The 19,522-nt window shown below is 43.1% G+C and overlaps 1 protein-coding gene across 2 annotated transcripts in view; it reads right to left on the bottom strand.

The window, feature by feature from the left end:
- LOC113130426 (calmodulin-binding transcription activator 1-like) overlaps positions 1 to 19,522 on the bottom strand; it is a 46,680-nt gene that overhangs the window by 10,978 nt on the left and 16,180 nt on the right. For both annotated transcript variants that reach the window (XM_026307047.1, XM_026307048.1), the window contains exons 4-10: positions 12,706 to 12,773; positions 9,881 to 10,016; positions 7,631 to 7,702; positions 5,685 to 5,838; positions 2,367 to 4,231; positions 1,029 to 1,155; positions 441 to 575 (exon numbers count right to left, since the gene is read on the bottom strand). In XM_026307047.1, coding sequence (XP_026162832.1) covers positions 441 to 575; positions 1,029 to 1,155; positions 2,367 to 4,231; positions 5,685 to 5,838; positions 7,631 to 7,702; positions 9,881 to 10,016; positions 12,706 to 12,773 — 2,557 coding nt within the window. The remainder of the gene's footprint in view (positions 1 to 440; positions 576 to 1,028; positions 1,156 to 2,366; positions 4,232 to 5,684; positions 5,839 to 7,630; positions 7,703 to 9,880; positions 10,017 to 12,705; positions 12,774 to 19,522) is intronic.

Genomic DNA, 19,522 nt, shown 5'->3' with positions numbered 1-19,522 from the left:
GAGCCCAACAACAGCAGCATTTACACAATACAGGACAGTGCATCAGTGAACGTAGACAAAACATCTCACAACATGACAGCACATCCAAAAGAACAGAGCAAAACAATGACACCCACACGTGCACATACACACATGAATAGGTTTTCTCAGTTTTAGCTGTTGTGAGGTTAGGTGTAAAGCCCCTGCAAACAGTGAGAATAACATCAGAATGAATGGAAAAGGATGTATTGTGCATAACTGAGTGGTGAACTTTTCTGAGTAAAATGCAAGTGCATTGCCTTAAAAAAGTCATTTTTTTTAGAAAGGTTATATTTAAAGTATTTCATTCTGTTTGTTCTGCTGTAGTGGTCGTTGATATCCTGGTCTACAATGCACAGCTCTCATGCTATTAATGGTTTGTTCTGTTTAAATACCGCCAGACATATAAAAAATGCTCTCACCGTCCAGGGACAGCCAGTCATGTTGAGAAGATGGCAGGGCTGGAAGGTCACGTGCCTTGTACTCAAACACCACAGAGGAAGAGATGACTTCCCCGCCCATAGCTACCTGAAGCATCACCAGGCCTGTGTCATGAGCTGGGAAACAGATACAGATACAGCTTTGGTAAGACTGACTATGTCCTGGGACAGAATCAAAGAGTCATTTCAGGACATTATCTGAATGTATAATATTGGCAATGCCTGTAAGAGACCACTTGTCTTACAGTTTTCCCTTGATCAGACAATCAGTGCAGCAGCATGTATCACGTACTGAACCATTCCTAAAACCATTTCTTAGACATTGTTCCCCTGTGCAGTGTTCATTTTGGATTGTTCTTATCTTCTTCCATAAAAGGACTACAACTGCCAATAAGGATGCACAGCTGACACTGGTAGACTATTTCTTTGTATGCTGAAGAGAAATGTAACGAGAAACTGCTTATTGTAGGTGAATGTTGATGTAGAGTATAAATCTAAAAAAAATATTTAAAAGTGTTTTTCCGTGTATGAAGGAGTGGTTAGTAGTGTGTGTACCCAAAGGTGTATTACCTGGGCAGTAGCACCGCAGCACCCCAGGCTGGATGAGGGCAGCAGGGACACTGATGTGGTCAAAGAGACAGCTGTACTCGCTGCTCGACTCCAACCACGGACCTGTGATCAGTACCTTTACTCCACCCTGCGGCACACAGACCCAGGCCTCAGTCTTAAACTACACAGTGCTGCTACAGGAAACTGCAACCACAACGTATAATAACTCACACAGAGATAAAAGAATCTGTGCATGGATGAGGCACATGACAGCATGCAAAGTACCTGCTGTCATGATTTACCTTTGAGGTGCTCCAGGTTTGTGGAGATGTGCATATTTGTGTGCATGTGTATGCAAATACATGTGTACATTTCATCAACATATCTTGCAAATGTTTTCTTTAAAACATCGTATCATTGACACATTGGCCTAAAAATTTGACCTTTGGTTTTCTATTATACAAAGGTAAACTATTATTATTAAAACAAGTAAAGGCTGCCAAACTACAGTTTTGTTAATGATTAAAAATGTAATATCAGCTCATAGCAGCTGTGCTGTTCCTTACATCCAAATGGAGCAAACTTGTCTGAACCACCTCAACAACGTCATGCATTTAATAGTGCAGCTAAACTTAAAAATACATTGGACAAATTACTGTTCTCCCAAAAATGTTGGACTCATGAAATTACATTAAAAAAAGCAACAAAAATGTATTGATTGTCAACCTATTTAGCAGTATGTAATATATATGAGTTTTCTTTTTAGTATCTCTAGTTCTCCTTTTTATTTGTTTCTATAAATTATGCAATCAACTTGTGCAGTTTTTTTTTCAAGAAGCTGAAAACTGCAAAATAATCAGTATGATGTAACACTGATGATCCTGATAGAAAGTTGCAGAAAAATATTACTGCTGAATAAGTGCATATATTGGAAGTACGTTTAGTTATTGAAGTTCTTTAAGACAGTTTTTTCCAGCGATTAAACTAACAAACTTCTGCAAACTACTATTATTTTTACAAGGATCATGCTAAGATACTATGTTTCCACAAGTTTCACCATAATTCAATGACAGAACCTGTCTGAGATATTATAAGTGGTACATGAGTAAATTAATAAAGCCACCCAGGGGAATCAGTGTAATATTGAAATTTCATCAAAATCCAATCAGCTGAGTCTGAGATCTGCTAACTCCTTAATGACCACACAGGCAGGCTGTCTTAGCACAAACAGCACTGAGCGTGATTTCAGCATTTAACATCAGTACAAGCCACTGTGAATCATGTGGTAGAAGGACTAATTTTACTGTAGGGAACAATAATGAATAAATAATGAATGATAATCATGTTCGGTTTACTAACCTCTGGGTAAGACCACTCTGGGGAGTAGTCTGTCACACCAAACAGCCTCCCAGTCTCCTGAAGCAGTCCCAGCGCTCCCTGCTCCACCTCTGAGCCCTGCAGGTGGCCTGATCCATTGCCCTGTTCCTCCCCTGCTGCCCCCTCCTGGGGCATCAGAACCCCGGTGACAGCTGCTCCGACCCCACCTCCAGACCCCTCAACTGAGATGAAATCATTGATGAGATCAGAAAACTGGGTTCCAAATGAAGCCTCAAAACCTTCCAGACTGATGGCTGCTCCTGCTCCAGCTGTTGTAGCTGATACACCTCCACCCTGATGAGGAAGAGGAGAGCTGTAGAGTGCCCCCTCGATGCTTGCGCTGGCAGCAATCGACTGAGGACTGGCCACCACTGAACTGCTGGCCCCTGACAAGCTTACACCATTACAGAGAATCTCATTTTCTCCTCCTCCGCCTCCTCCTCCACCACCTCCGCCGCCCTCCTCTCCTCCTCCGTTGTCATCTGTGGGTTGCAGGTAGTGCTCAGCGTCCACACTCGCATATGCCTCGTGAGGATCTCCAGGCTTGAGTAGTAACTCTCCTCCATTCTCAGAAGCCTTCTCCAAGCCCCCAACTTCTCGATGTCCCCTGCTGCCTGACTGTTCGATGGTAGTATCCTGTGGTGTTAAAGGAAAAGAGCCCACTGCAGCTCCTTGTCCGTTCCTTCCACACAGGGCCTGCTGGTCTGGGCTGGCTTGGTGGAGGTGTGTATGCGGGTCTCCACTGGTAACTGGGGAGTCTGTTGGCACTGTGGGGAGGCCTATGTAAGCCTGGGCCTCACCTGCATCCTGGGTTGCCTCAGTGCCATTAGTCTGCAGCTGGGAAGGCTGGCTTGTCTGTGGAGATGTCTGGAGGAACAGGCTTGGGGAGGGATGGTGTACAGGCTGGCTCAGACTTGGTACACAGGCTGATGACATGACAGCACTGAAGTCCATCTGCTCTAGGGTGGTGCTGGGACTGAGGCCTGCCCCTTCTCCCACATAGCTACTCTGTGTGGCCAGCGGCTGCTCCAGTGGTGTAGTTTCTGTCTTGATGTTGCTGGCGATGGCTGGGTTGTAGACAAAACCATTAGAGGAGCAGTGAAGTCCTCCATCATCACCGTTACAACCCTCAGTCTTTCCTCCACCTCCTCCATAAGTCTGGCCCTGCTTGGGATTGTTGAGGAAGCAATCGGGGTCAAAGGTCATAGTGGTCTCAGGAAGGCTGACTCCTCCCCCAGAGTCTAGAGAGCTAGAAAGAACCAACTCTCCTCCTTCTCCCAAGCCCACCCCACCAGGAAATGATGCAAACCTCTGGTTTTCAGGGGCAACAGCCAACAAGATGCCAGCAGTGGTGTTCTCATGGGTGGATGCCAGCAGGTGGGTGTGGCCAGCAGAGTAAACAGACTCCCCTGTCAGTGTGGTGACCTCTGACATGAACACAGCTGTGCTCTGCGATAAGCCAGCCCCCATACCAAGGGCAGGGCTGTCAGCCATGTCACTGGCAATGGACAGTGGAGAGCTCTGGGTGGTGTCAGGGACTTCCACCTGGTTGGTGGAAGTGGATGAGGACACCTCCATGCTGCTCTGTGGGAGTAGGGAGGGTTTGGTTATCCTGCCATTCCTCCTTTCTCCTCCACCTGCTCTGCTCCTTCCCGCTCCAGGACTGAGCTCTGTCTGGCCCTCTGACACATCGCTGTTCTGGACCTCTGTGCCATCTGCTTCCTCAACTCTCTGGCCTGCTGCTCCGCCAGTACCCACTGCAGCTCCACCTCCTGTTGACTCCTGCTTGGATGAGATGATGCGTTGCTTGACACTGGAACATTTCTGATGCAGGCTGCTTCCAGCACCTGACGGAAGAGTCATCAGACTGAAGTAAACATTTAAGCATTTAAGACAATTCATATTGTCATCTTATTCTGTTCTCTCATTTGCTGTCAGTCTGTCAAGTTTTGTGGCATTACTATATATTCATTTGACAGTGTGTACTGGCGCCCTCCAGTGTGAGAACTGAGAACTGAGTTAATGAGCACTCCTAAAATGCTGATGCAGATGATGATCATAAAAGTAAATATATGCTGAATGGATAACTTTTCCTAATTTTGACATCTCAAGGTAATTCCAGTTTCCAATGTAGATTATTTCATTTACATTTTCAGGATTTGCCCATAGAAACATAAACAAATATCAGTGTAACTATTAAAACCTGGTGCCCATAAAAACACTAACCACAGAAAGATCAATCTGGTGATCCTGAAGGAAAGCAAAACCCATTTTGTGTGAGCAAATTAATGCAGGTAGAGGAGAGAGAGGGAATATGATTCCGAAAGGAGAGCGAGAATTGAAGTACTTAAGTCAACAAGCCACTTAGTTCTGGCTGATGTCCTTATTTGCCCTTCCAAACCAGATCAAAAGACGAGTCACATTAGGTAAGAGTGTGGGTATGTGTGTTTGTGTGTGTGTGTGTGTTAGTGTGTGTACTGGAGTTATCAACTCCCTGATGCTCATTTATGAATAATACATGCTGGATATTTTGGGCACCGTTGTTTTCCTTCCGTCTATCCCAGCCTTTCTTGGGAATAAATCATCTCTGCCTCTAGGTGGCAGCATGGCGCTGACTGTCTGAACCATCAATAACAGAAAATCTCTAAATCTGTATAAAACCAAGCTGAATGGTATGTATCCACCGAATGTCTCTCCACGCTTTTTTGGGAAACAAGGTTGTCTGTACATATATCTCTGTTTTGTAATGTTGTTTTATCACTTTAACTCTTTAGATGGTAGGAAAGAACAGGATGTCCCATATCTTCATTCATCAAAATTTGAATAAATACAAAGGCATTGTTGTTGCCTGAAATACAGTTTTGCTTCTTGGCTTATTGATTTTTTATTACCTTCAGCAACATTTTAATGAGATGTTTAGGCTAAACACTGCCAAGAGTAGATATTTTTCTTTATGCAAGAGAGAATTTTTCCTTTCATCTCCCCTGAACTGCTGTTATCACCTGTTGTCTCATCTGATAGGTGATGGCACAACTCCAAACTGTGCACCATTCTGCTGCCAAGTTGTTTATGAAGCCTAAAAACAAGCCTGTGAACCAAATCGTCTGTGGTTTATATTTACTATTCTGGTTTCCTACAGATTCATTTTGAGGTTTGGTTACTACTGTGCCAATACAAGTGCTATTGTTATTGACCCAAAGTGACTCATATCACCAGTTTTAAGAAAATTGTGAGCGCTGAAATGTGTGTGCGGGAAAGCAGGAGGAGGTGAGTGTTGAAGAGACAGTAAAGTTAACTCACACATGGGTTTTAGCTGCCCAATGAGCTCCTCCTTGCTCCACTTGGCCCACTCCTTCCTGTCTGTGTTGATGGAGCAGAGTACAGGACCACATGGCTTCCCACTATCGTCCACTGCCGGTACATTCAGGTAGTGCACCAGTACTATGTCTGGGTTCTTCAGTGCAAACACACAAGCACACACAGACACACACAAGTTAAGTTTAATATGGTCTTTATTCATTAATTCATTGTCACATTCTCACCTACATATGGGAAGGAGAGAATAAAAGGAGACAATCTATTTACAGAAGGAGAGGAGGATGGGGAAATAGAGAGGGAAAGCGGGAGAGAAAGTGGAGGTCAGGGAGTAGGTCGGACGTAGCGAGTCAGATAAGATTCTCTCACCTGCCCATAAAAGATTTAACAGCTCAAGCCTACTCATCGCTCTCTCTAACCCTGCAGGGGCCGTGGAAGTGTCTGCATGTGTGTTTGTATGTGTGTGTGAGATATATATATATATATATAGAGAGAGAGAGAGAGAGAGAGAGTGGGAGAGAAAGAAAAACGAAGGAATAAGAGAAACAGAGGGGGAGAGTGGTTCAGAGTAGTTCTCACTATACAGTAGGCCACCAGTAGACCTATGGAATTTCTACACCATGAATGATTCAACAGGTTGGTTCACATGTGCGTGCATGTGTGTGTGTATGTGTGTGTGTGAGAGAGAGAGAGAGAGAGAGAGAGAAGCTCCTCTTGATAAAAGATTCAGTAGACAGGCTCAGGTGAGGGGGAGGACCTGCTGAGGTGGAACACTTTTCTCTCCAAAAGAGGGTGGCACAGTGGGCTGCTACAGCATCAAACTGTGCAATGCAGCAACACTCATGGACTGATTTATGATCGTATTCACTGATAGGTTTTGATATCTGTGCAAAGGCCTGAAAATGGCACATTACAGATAAAGCAAGTAGAATTTCCCCTCATAATTTCAGACTGCAGGGACCTAAATACTTTTGTATGCTGAAATAGAAATTATTTTTGGAAAGAGCATATTCAATTTATGCAGGAAATTCTGGAGAAGAATGGATAAATATGTATGTATTTCCATAATTTAAATAAACTTTTCTGGGTATTTAATATTAATAAATGAAGAGTGCAGCAGTGTAAATGTATGCAACATGTTTAAGATTAATCATGTAACCTGTAGTACAAAGTTGATGATACTGACCATATCCTTCATGACCAATAGAGAGGCATATGTGTGTGTGTGTGTGTGTGTGTGTGTGTGTGTACACTTGCTGCTCTGGCTTTCACATAAGCAGCAGATTCCAACATCTTTATGTGCATGTGTGTTTGTGTGAATATCTGGTGTGTTGTTTGTAGCTCCAGGGTGTTTTCTAGGCGATGACCACATAGAGAGCAGTGCCTTAGTGCTTCATGCTCATTGTAAGAATTGAAACTCAGGGTTATATAACACAATGTGCTTGATAAGTTGCAGGCAACCCCTGGCAAAGAAATGCTTTTACTACTGTGCATTGTTGTACAGGAGCTATATTGTAGGCATCTAAATGTGTGTGGGCAGGATACTCTACTCAGCCAATCAACATCAACTTTTATTATGAGCCCAGCTTTGTGGCAACATCATCAGTATAGTTTGCCTCATTAATTTGAGAGAGGAGGATGTTTATTGCTGGTTTATGGTTTAGCTTAGTGTTTTGAAAATATAATTGACAGGTTAAGAGATAAAACTTTACGTAAAACTGAAATTATACTGTATATTTTCAGGTTGTCCATTTTTGGGATGAGGAGTAAAATAACACAGCTTGAATAAATGTTATACAATGATCACAATTCTTCTATAAATGACAACTATCTAAAAAATTATCACCAACCCATAAATGCTGTCAAAGTCTTGTTTTGTATGTCTATAAATGTGTGAGAAAAGGCAAGGTCACGCAGGGGCGTGGGCTTACCTGCAGCAGCCAATAGCATCTACGATGGAAGGTGGGGATGATGGAGGAGTGGACGTAGCAGCCGTACAGACACTAGAGAGAGGAGAGGAGAGGACAGCAGGGGGGAGGAGAGGAGATTGCAGGGGTAAACAAAAACGCAAAAGGGAGGAAGCATCACAAAAGTGAAAAAGGAGGAGAGGAGAGTAAAGGAGACAACAGGAGAGGAGAACTTAGGTTATACCCACTTATACCCCCCCTCTACTGATTGCGGTACTAAAACTAAATTGTAAACATGCTCTATGTGTTTCTACAACACCATAAATCTGACATTGACAATTACTGCACAATAGATGCCTCAGCAAGGCTAGATAAAACCCGCTTGAAATTCACAAAAACTCGGTGTTGTCAGTTTACAGACACTGCAGGAAAGACCAGTAACAGCGAAGAGGACAAAGATGGGGAGGAGAAACTGAGGAAAGCACAAAAATTGAAAGCAGAGTGTCACATTGGATGAAAAGGGAAGTTATGCATGGACTTCGTCCAGCAGAGAATGATCACATACACACAAAACAGTGTATACATGTGTAGGTGTGAATACTGACAAAATGTATAATTATAGAAACTGACATGCAAATGATCACAACTAGTGTCTGTAATATTTCCTGTGGTATGAAGTGCTGGCGTGGCTATATAGCGCTTTGATATTGATGGTGATACTTTGGAGGAACTTTGTATTTTCTCTATCAGCACAAAAAGTTTTTTCAGTAAATTAAGTTCAATCATATTAAAATGTTTTGCTACACAACTTGTCTTGCATCAGTGAAAACTTTACAAATACATCAGTGTGTTCAGTGTATAAGAGTGCTGTCTCAATAAAATAGATTACTATTAGTTAAATTAAATATGGGATCAAAGAAAATGGACACAAGGCAAAGAAAGAATTAAAAACCAAATTCCAGTTTTTTGATATTCATTCCGGTCAATACTCAAAACATATTGAGGTTCGATACTCATCCTAATGAAATGTTTGTAGTGTTTGACAAGGGTAGAATGAAATGATGACAGAAAAGTCTTCTCTCAAGGTCATTACTGCCATTCTCTCACATGCACTAAAATAATCACACACCAACGCACCAGCATATACAGGCACACAGACAGATTTGTTGTTTTTATTGGACACATAAACAGATCATCTGCAATCAAGCTGAATATAATCAACACTTAAAACTCATCCTGTTTTCCTTCTCACACACTTGTGCATGCTTATATTTTCTCGCCATTTTGCCTCTTCTCAGAAGTAGCCCACCCTCTATCTAAAGTGTGTTTTGCCAACGGCAGAGTGCATTTCCATATATTTCCATTCGATATGAGGAGGCTCTCCGTCCAGGGTTATGTTTTTCTCTCCTGCTTCCTGCCTCTCCCCATCCTCCTTCCCTCCCTCTTCTCATTCCCTCATTCCCGTCCCCTGCTCTACACGCTGCTTGCTTGCTTGCTTGAAGGGTCCTGGGAAGAGGTGACACAAACAATTACTGAGCAACTACCAGGAAGAGAAAAACTTGCTTTTGTGTGTGAATGTGAGTGTTCATGCTTGAATGCAGAAAAATGCATGTGAGATGAATGTCAATTTGAGTGTGGGGTCGTGAATAAAAAAGATGCAGATGGGAACACTTGATCTCAATTATTGCCTTTACCATCTTTGTCTTTTACCTGTCTTCTGCTCATCCTTTATCTAAAAACTATTGAGCTCTCTGTAAACATCCACGTGCCTCCTCACTGTCTCTCCTTTGCTCCCCCTTCTACCTCATTTTTTCTGTTTCTGACACATGCATGCTCACTCCTCTCACCTCTTGGTACAGTATATTCCTGCTGAATAATCAATTTTTGAACTGCCTGATGTGACTCAAACACACGCGTGCGTGCACACACACACTCACACACAGACACTGCCTTGAGACTGGATCAATACCCCTCTCTGTTCTGCTGAAGGAGGCATTGACATCATTCCTGGCCTAATGCCAAACATGCTCTTATCCTTCAGAAATAGAGAGAGAGACAGAGAGAGGGGAAGGGAGACAGGGACAGGCAGAGGGAGGGGAAGAGAGGGGCACCACTCGTTCTCAGGTAACACACTGGCCTGTAGCCTCAGCACCTATGTTTGTGTGTGCGTCTGTGTTACACAAATGTTTCTTCTCGAAATGAAAGAGAGCAGGTTAAGGACAAGATTGGCAGTGAATCACTCTAGGAAACAAGATCGGTGCCACAGCCTCTCACCTCTACTCCCTGGACTTTGAGCTTCATATGATCCTCTCGGGTGGTCTTCCCATCTTTCCTTTTCTTCCAGCAGTATCCATCTTTCCTGTACTTCACCTTCTTACGGTTGTAGAGGATCATAGAGCCATTTTGAGGCCTGATGGAAAACAGGACAAAGAATTAGCGAGACAGACACATAAAATTCTGCATTATGTCAATTATACACAATAATAATAATTCTAATCAATAAAAACAGCCAGATACGATTTTCATGCTGTAATTTAAAACTGAAATGTGAAAATTCCTGATTCATAATGGAAACAAGAAAAAAAAAACAATTTTCTTGCTTTACATGGTGCAGTCAATGCTACTTTCCCACAGCCATGTTAGCTGGTCCCATGTACCCCATCCTCTCTCTCTTACATAGTCTCACAATCCTACATATTAATATTTTAGTAGTGTGATTTATCAGCACAGTGGGAACACTGGCCTCTAAGCTCCCATTCTTTTTACACCTGGTGGGATGAACATGCATGCGCACACACAAACACAGAGACACACACTAGGGGACATATATGCAGAAAGACACATGCTGTAGTGATATCAGAGATGGCAGGACCTACTGCCGTGTGTTCTTTGGGCTCAATGTCAAACCTACTGCTCAGCAATCAATCATTACACTTCTAAAACGTTAAGGACAGGTCGGTGTGTGTGTAGGTGGAGGAAAAATGCTTCTTTGCCTTATCTCATGACAACAGAAAGAGAACAGGCCCGTTAACAATCAATAAACTAACACATACTCACAGCTGCTCTCTCTCACACACACAGTCATGTGTACCACACATACACATTTACACACCACTTCTCCGCTCTCTTTGCCCTCCTCTTCTTGAATCTCCAGTCTTTATCCCTCTTATACTACTACCTCTTCATTTTCTCTTTACTGCTTCTTCAGTCCTCCATTCTCCTTTACACTTACTCTTATCTTCTCATCTTCTGCTCCTACCCTAACCTTTGTTTCTGCTTTTTTATTGTCTGTCTCCTCGCCTCTCCTCCTCTGTGCTAGAATTTGATGTAGACACATCTATATGAACTGAGATGATTGCAATTTGCTCAGAAAACTGTGTGTAGTGAAATTGAATTTATTTTGAGCTGATTTTCTTTGACACCTCAAATATGTTCTGTTTTGGGGTAAGCCTGCCACTATTTTATTCAAGTGGAGACCCCCACCGTCGGATCAAAGCCGAGTTTAGTCTCTGTCTTGAGCAGTGTGAGTCATCTCAGAGCTGCTGATTCTAATTATGTTATGGAGAAGATGGATGAGATCAGATTTGTGTGAGTGTGTGTGTGTGTGTGTGTGTGTGGGAAATATGTGCATGTTTATATGTGTGTGTGTGTGTGTGTGTGTGTGTGTGTGTGTGTGTGTGTGTGTGTGTGTGTGTGTGTGTGTGGAGGTACGTGCACATGGACTGTGCCCGTGTTCCTCGCAAAACCCTCTGATTCAAGCAGACATAAATGCTATTGATTGTAACTGGGCTGTGATGTGTGGGATATAAAAAGCTTTTCCACCGTTCCAGAGTGTAGCAGAGCGAAAACAGAGAAGGCAAGGGGAGGAGAGTGGGAAAAAAAAGACGGCAAGATAAAGAGACAGAGTGGGCGAGTGAGTGAGTCCGGTAAAGGGAGGAGAGAAGGAGGAGTAGATGAGAAAAGTAAGAGGAGAGGGACAGAGGAGGTAACAGTCATTACTTTGAACTGATGAGGTATTTCAGTAAGGGGACAAATGAAGGTCATTGATTCTTATCTTAATATTGGTCGCCACAAGTGTGCAAACACATGCACACATATGGATACAAGTGCACACACATACATGCACAGCCACGTGTGCACATCAATGACTCTGTTAGCTGAGCTCTATCCATCTGATGGGATTAGGTGTAATCTGTTCTAATCGTGCCTTGTGTCATGTGTAAATGGGATTATATCTAACTGCTGCTCAATAACACCAATATGACTGCTGCTGCTGTTGTTGCTGGGAGGCTGAGGCTATACGGCAGCACAACCAATCAATGAGAAATCCATCCACAACATAAACTGTGCTGCTGGCCTCAGGCTGCTCCTGAGAAGAGTCCTTCAGCTCGCACAATGGGAGCACAGAGGCATTACCTCGGGCTTTCAGCGGTGTCAGTAATCAGAAATGGGGCCATGAGGTGACCGCTTCACTTGCTTCACTTACTTTACTTTCTTCTTTTCTTTCTCTTTTTTCTCTCTTCTTTTTTATTTCTCTCTTTTTTTATCATACCTACATCTGTATTAACTAAAGTAAATGTCAATAAAGTGATTGATCAATAATTCATATTGCCCTTTTTCTTCAGGCTTTCATTTTCTCTTTCTTTTCTCTACCTTCCTTCCTGGGCTATAACCTCTCCCCATTCTAGGAAAAGAGCTACCTATCGTTCATTCAGATTGATGAATATTCAGTTCTGCCTTGTGAATGCCTTTTCACACCCATCTTATATACACATATTCCCCCTTCTCTTAAACACCCCCTCAACCTCCTATGTCTGAATTATACATCACTTATCCTAATGCATTTACATTCATTAATACTCTATTTCCAGCTGACTAGGTGCTTTACAGTCCAGCCATGTTCTAGAGCGTATTCTACATGTAGAGTAGGTCGTCAGCAGGACCCTTTAGAGACAGTCAACGTACATCACTAATGTATTAATCAAACGCTGACACTCGGTCATTGGGATTAAACCAATGTGAGTCACTGGCTGGTTAAGTGATGCTGTGTTTGCATGTGTGTGTGTAGGTGTGGAAACCATTGTCTGCACTCTCCTCACCTGGTTTTTGGCGATGTAGTCAGCCACTCATCATGTTTCTCAAATGTGATGAGATATGCAGCAATCTCCTAAAGAGACAAAGACAAGATGGAAAGGTTATTTTAGTGTGTGTGCATGAGATTGTGTGTGTGTTACGGGGAGATAAAACATAACAGGTATTTTAAGATGACCCGCTGATGCCCACAGAGAGTATGTCACTATCTGATTGCCACGGTGAGGTCTGGGCACCTGATTGGTCACAGAGCAGCCAGTCAGGAGACAGATATAGAGGACAGACCCTCAGGGCCAACAACCAATCACGCTTACCAACACACTGATGTCTCCCTCCACAGGGGAGAAAAAGCTATCTACTATATGGACACACACATACCACATAAACACACACACACTGGAGGTGCAGACCCATAGACTAGCTGAGGGAGTGCGCTGATAGGAAAAGTTTTCTTGTACTTTGCAGTTTCACAGTTTCCCGTCAGATAAAGGGTGCTCCTAACTTGATTCTTAATTCCTCCGGCTCTCTTTTCATCTCCTCAGCCCTCTGCTCCCCTCCTCACTATTTCTATTCTTCTTCCACACTCACATGAATCCAATAAGGAAAAAGAAAGTTCAAATCATACAGGTGCATTCTACCGAGAGTGAGGCAAAACAAAACGTCCATACACACACACACACACACACACACACACACACACACACACACACAGATGGAGACACACAGAGACGCCGCTAAAAGAAACTATTGTTTATACCTCCTGCTTTTTAGCCGCTCATGCAACACAGCCTTTTCCCTTTGCTCAGTGAACTCTCTCACCCCTGGCTTTCCTTCTTGAAACATCATTCTCCCTCCCCCTATCTCTGACTCCCATCTCACCCACTTGTTGTGAAAAGACTATGAAATGTAAATTGTCCTCTTAAGGCAATCAGTGTTTGAAATGTGGCACAAAGCAATAGTGAAGAAGACATCAACACTCCAATACTCCTTCATCTGCCCCCTCAGATCAACAGTCTCCTCTCCAGACCTCCTCTCTTCCTCTTTCTCTCTCTCTTTCTCTGTATATGTGTGTGTGTGTTTAGGTATTTGTCCCAGTTTGGCATGAGAACACTCCAGCTACACACCGATCAGATGAGATGGAGGGACAAAGCAGGGAGAGACGAAAAGAGAGAGCAGCTTGAGGGTGCTGGCACTTAACTGGATTGTTTTTTTTTTAGTATCTTCCATTCGGTGCTCACGTACCAACCCCCTCTCCCCCACATTGCCTCATCCTGCATTTATATGTGTGTTTTTGCATGTGTGTGTGCGCTGTCATCACACCCTTAATAATTATCACTATCAAGCTGGCCACAGTTAGTGTCTGTCTGTCTGAGACACATAAAACTGCTTAGAGCCAAGTTTAGGTTGGACACACACAGGCACATTTTGAGTCATAGCACGGCACAACGACACACATGCGCAATTGTACACACACGCAAACACACACACAAGGAGTGCCTCATTCATTTATGGATCTATTCATTAGCTGTGACAGGCAGCCACCTCTCCTCCTCCCAAACCACTCCGCAGCAAGTCAATATCCTATACGGCCTCCACAGCTCCGGCCAGGCACTCGGGCTCCTCTAGTGACTGTCAGCCAGTGGGAGGCGGGAGGAGAGAGAAGGAGAGAGGAGACGAGGGGCTGGGAGAGACAGAAGGATGGGAGGATTAAGAAGGAGGGAGAGAGACTTGCAATTAAAGGCCTGCCCCATAAGAGCCATTAAAAAGTCAGAAACAGAAGAGTCAGCTGAAACGGCAGCCTGACACACACTCTAAAACACACCCACACAAACACACACACACACACACACACACACTGCTGCTCACTCTAAAACCCAGCACACACACACTATACACACACACACACGCACACCCATATGAAGAGTGACAGAAGTGAGATTGTGAAGGTCGATCCTCAGGAAGTCACAGTTATTGTCCCAATGGAAACCAGTGATGAAGCGCTTTGAGCATGCCTGGCGACACACTGACCCTTCAGGAATACTCTGAATGTCTGCGTGTGTGTTAGCTGTGGTGCCAGACACAGGGACAGGGACAAGTATTTTTCTCTAGGGATCTACTCTAGAAACCCAGACATTTTGCATGTCTGTGTGAGTCTACATAATAATACATTACAATAGGCCCAGCTGAATGCACACACACACACACACACACACACACACACACACCTATTCCTGGCTGTGTGTGACAGAAAGTGAGAAAGAGAGCAAGAGTTACTTAAGAAATATCTAACAAAGCAGAGAGCATGAGTGGGAAGTTAGATTGGAGCGATGCAGTTGGGGAAATCAGCCTCCCACTCACGTATCACTGAGACCATCTCCCTCCAAGAAACTGGTGGCATGTACAGAAAAGCAGACAGACAGACACACACATATGCACACGCAAACATATTCACACACACTCACAGGCCTCAGGGAGATTTCCATAGGAGGGAGGGGATGGGGTTTGGTGGTCGCCTACACTGCAACAGACTTATCCAGGAGCTTTCCCCAGGGAGATTCTGTTATAGGGTCTGGCCACAGGCTAGTCTGTGTGTGTGTGTGTGTGTGTGTGTGTGTGTGTGTGAGAGGAGACTCTGTGTGTGCACATTTGAAGTCTAATGATGAGCATCACCCCGACAGAGATCTGGGGAAAACAGAGTTGTCTGTAAACTGGAACTGTCACATCCATTCGAAGTGCCTAAAATGAAAGCTGCCTCTGGTTCTCACCACAGAAATCATTTGGCGTATAACAGTTTATTTTGGCGGTACAGGGTGGTTGCAAACTGAAGTGTCCTTTTCAAATACAGAATCCATTACGGCCTTTCTCCTGGAGCATGGTAAGTCTTGTATACATATATGGGGAAAAGGACTGCATTAGCATTACCAGGGGAGGCCTGCTGATGCTGTAATTTGTTCCTGAGCATCACCACTGGCTCTCTTCTTCCCAGAACAATTCTGTTAGTGTCTAATGTTGATAGTCAGTCTATCCAAAATTGCCACTAGTTCTTATTATTTCATTGCTTTTAAAGCCTATAGGTTGTTTTTTATTTTAATCCAGAGTACTGTTTTAGTTTTTAGTTATCTGTTCAACCTCACATTTGATTGATTATTGATTTACCAAAACACGACTCCTTCAAAGGCAAATCATGTAAATTAAGTATAACCATGACAATTTTATACTAAATCAATATTGTCATACAACTTCATTTTAACTAGAAGAATCAATAATCTATTAGCATAAAGAGGTGCATGTGGGAATGTCATTATTAACAGATGTTGACAGAAGTGTGAGAGGACTGATCTCTCAGCACCTCTGCGTGCAATATTTAAACAGTCCTGAGCAACCTCTAAAATCATCAATGTCATGGACTAGGGCCCTGTGTTCTGAACAGTCCAAAATTAAGATTATGCTACAAAGAGACAGCGGAATACAGGTTGTGTTATTCTTTAAGGTCACAAAAGCCAGTTGTAAGCCAGATCACTGATGTCTTGCTTGCACTAGTTTCCTAAACCTAGCTAATTAAAAAGAAAGAGAGCCAGACAATAAGTTACAACAAGAATGACTCTGTTCTGTTCTAGTTACACAATAACATTTCATCAAGTCTATTGTAAACCAGAGCAATACTGCGTAGTTTGTATTATATTCCCAAACTGCCTCAATCCCCACTGTGTGTTACTTTCAACAGCGTTTATATTACCTCCACTGGCTAATACAACTGCTTAATGCTGTTTCCATAACAACTGTTGCAAAATCCCTGATCAGAATTCCTCTCAAGCTTGCCGTATGTTTATCATATAAACACCCCATCACACACTGGGAAACACACACACACACACATACACAAACACAGGCACGTCCATAGGCACAAGAGTTGTACACACATGCATATAAATAGGCCATCTATTAATATACAAAGTGGCTTGTGTGAAAAAAAATTTAAAAAAGATAAACTTGTCCTGACTTTCTCATGTTGGTGCACACACACACACACACACACACACACACACACACACACACACACACACACACACACACACACTCACACTCACACACACACACATTTAGTGCTGGCCTTTCACTGGAGGTCAAGGTCTGATTTCCAACAGGGACCTGTCTCTGTCACCTGGATGGGAAAGAGACGTGTGCAACACATTCATCTCTGTCACAATGCAACTCTCACAACATTCATTTGCACATACAAGCGCACACCCAGTCAAACATATAGTACATGCACAAGGAAACACCTTCCATGTCAAAAATAATGCATAGTAGGATACACAGCCATGAAATGTATACATACAAACACACACAGAGGCTTGGTCTCAGAAGAGTCAGTGTGTTGGCTGCTACCCATGTGAGTGACGGCTTTATAATGAAATAGTCATTCTCCCCTCTCCTTCACTCCCACTGCTTTTGATTTGACCTCTTTACTTTTCCCCCTTTTCTCCTCCCTTCAAGTCACACAGTTCTCTTTTTCTGTCTCATTTACCTCTTATCTTTCATTTGCCAATATATAGAAGTCGAAATGGTAAAGGTACACACACACACATAAACACACACACACACACACTGACAATATGGGAAGTAGCACAAACTTTTTTTTTTACCAGAGACCTGAGGGGCAAGGAAGAGTCAGCCCCAATTCACTGAGGGAACATCAATCATATTTTTCTAAGAGTTCGCCTCTGTTGCACACCTTACCTGTCCTCTACCTCCTGTCTTGTATTTGCATTTGAGGAGACGGCCCCCTCTCTCTCAGCAGGGGGGTGAACACATCAAAGGCAGCAACAGGTGTGCGGTGTCAAACACAATGCCAGGACCCCCACTGTGCTAGGGTGTCTTGGACAAAGCCTGTCAGAGTCCTCAAAAACTCTCAGAAAGTTAACCAGGAAATGGTGCATGAACACATACACACATACAGATGTATATATGAAATCTCTAATGATGAATGCGTCTTTGTCAGTGGGAGGTGGAGCAGACTAAGAAAGTGAGAGTGGGGGTGAGAGTGTCTCAATGAAGGAGTCTCCAGTGGTTGCGTTAACCCCTGATGCCACATCTCACTGTGAGTCATTCTGCCCCCCGAGGCTCATCTCTGCACTGCTATTGGTGATGTTATTGCTACTGAGGAGGTTCAGTATACTAGATAGGGAGAGAGAGAAAGCCAGAGCGAGATAGAAGGAGGCACAGAAAGAGAGTGAGAGAGTTAGTGAGAGACAAAAAAGAAATAGTGGGTGCCACCTCTCATTGGCATAAATACTTGTTTACAACAAGACATAAATTGGCACCCTGTCAGTCAGTCTCTTTATTTCACTCTCCTCTAACTCCCTTCCTCTATTTGCCTCTCTGTCTCTGTCTCTCTCTCTCTCCACTTCTCTCCCTCTGTGCTGCTAAGCGTATTATAACACTCCCTGGTTCAGCCCTCTCTCATTACCATATTCTAATTACATTCGTTAAGGGGAACATTTGGGAGTTTAATGAATAAATTTGAAAGATGGGTCTCCGTGGCGATCTTTAGGTTTGTCTCCTCCTCAAACAACTCGAGATGGGAGCATATGTGTGTGCATGTGTGTATGTGTGTGTGTGTGTGTGTGTGTGTGTGTGTGTGTGTGTGTGTTTGGGAGGGGGGGGCATCTATGCAGTATGTGTGCCCTCAGTAAATATCAGTGTAGCTTCATTTCAGAAGAAACAAACAAATCTAGTTAACTGCTGGAGCTCACGTGGAGTCCTCTCTAAAAAAATCAATTCAGAATTCTGTTTGTCTCTGCTAAATAAAGATTTCATGTCATTTGTTTGTTGTTTTGGAAAAAATCTTGGAACCACCCATGTTGAAGTCATGCATATTTAACTCTCCTCAAGCCTCAAAAATAAACTGCCAAAGACAAACATCAATTTACAGATGTGCAGAATGTCTGCAAAATCGGATTTCTTTTCCACCAACATCTGACCTGGAGTATTCATATCAGGAGGCGGACAGGTGGCGTTAGAACAATCAAAAGTAAACATTAAAGGTTAACAACCCTGCTCTGGTGACTGACTTCCACTGCTGTGCTGTTTGATCTGTCTCTGCCTAGGATGAGGCCCTGGGCTGTAGACCTGAATAGACTGTTACTATGGGCCCTGCACACACTCTTTCAGGGTATTGCAAAATGTAATATAACTTTCACATGGTTTAATAAAGGAGTCCCCAGTGCATTGCCAATTTTGATGAGTGTCAGCTTCTGCTTCAAGGAGTCAAGGAACAAAAAAGCAAAAATCACCTCTTGCTCAGAAATCACAATTTTTAAAAGCTAACACACACGAGCAATAGACTTTGACTTGGCTAACTACAATTCATTACTCACAATTAAACAACACCAGAATAAAGAAGCATTTAACACCTTCCCTACAGAATTCAATTTCAGTGCAGCTATACAGGAATGATGCTATTTTCTTATTTGGTGAGATACACCATTTTTGAAAGAAAGGGTTTCTTCCTTTTCTTGTCATAACTACAAATCAGGAGTCAGCAGAATTTGGGCAGTGTCTTAATTTTTTACATCGTCTGGTAAAAAGTATGGATTTCTTTCATTTTGAATTCAGCTTGATGTAGCTAAGTCTGATTTGAAATTTACTTTCACTTGGCTAAAACCACTGCATAAGGGCCAGGCTGAACTCATCCATAGCTAAGAATATACATGAACAGCAGCATGCAGTAATTGGTAATATTTGTTGAACACATCTTATGCCAATAATAGTTTCTAGTGTATCGACAGATCTAAAGGGGCTCCTCTTCACAGTAGGCTATAT

Source organism: Mastacembelus armatus, chromosome 5 (assembly GCF_900324485.2).
Source record: "Mastacembelus armatus chromosome 5, fMasArm1.2, whole genome shotgun sequence".
NCBI lineage: Eukaryota > Metazoa > Chordata > Actinopteri > Synbranchiformes > Mastacembelidae > Mastacembelus > Mastacembelus armatus.
The sequence above is the reverse complement of the archived record's forward strand: the minus strand, read 5'-3'. Positions and strand labels throughout refer to the sequence as shown.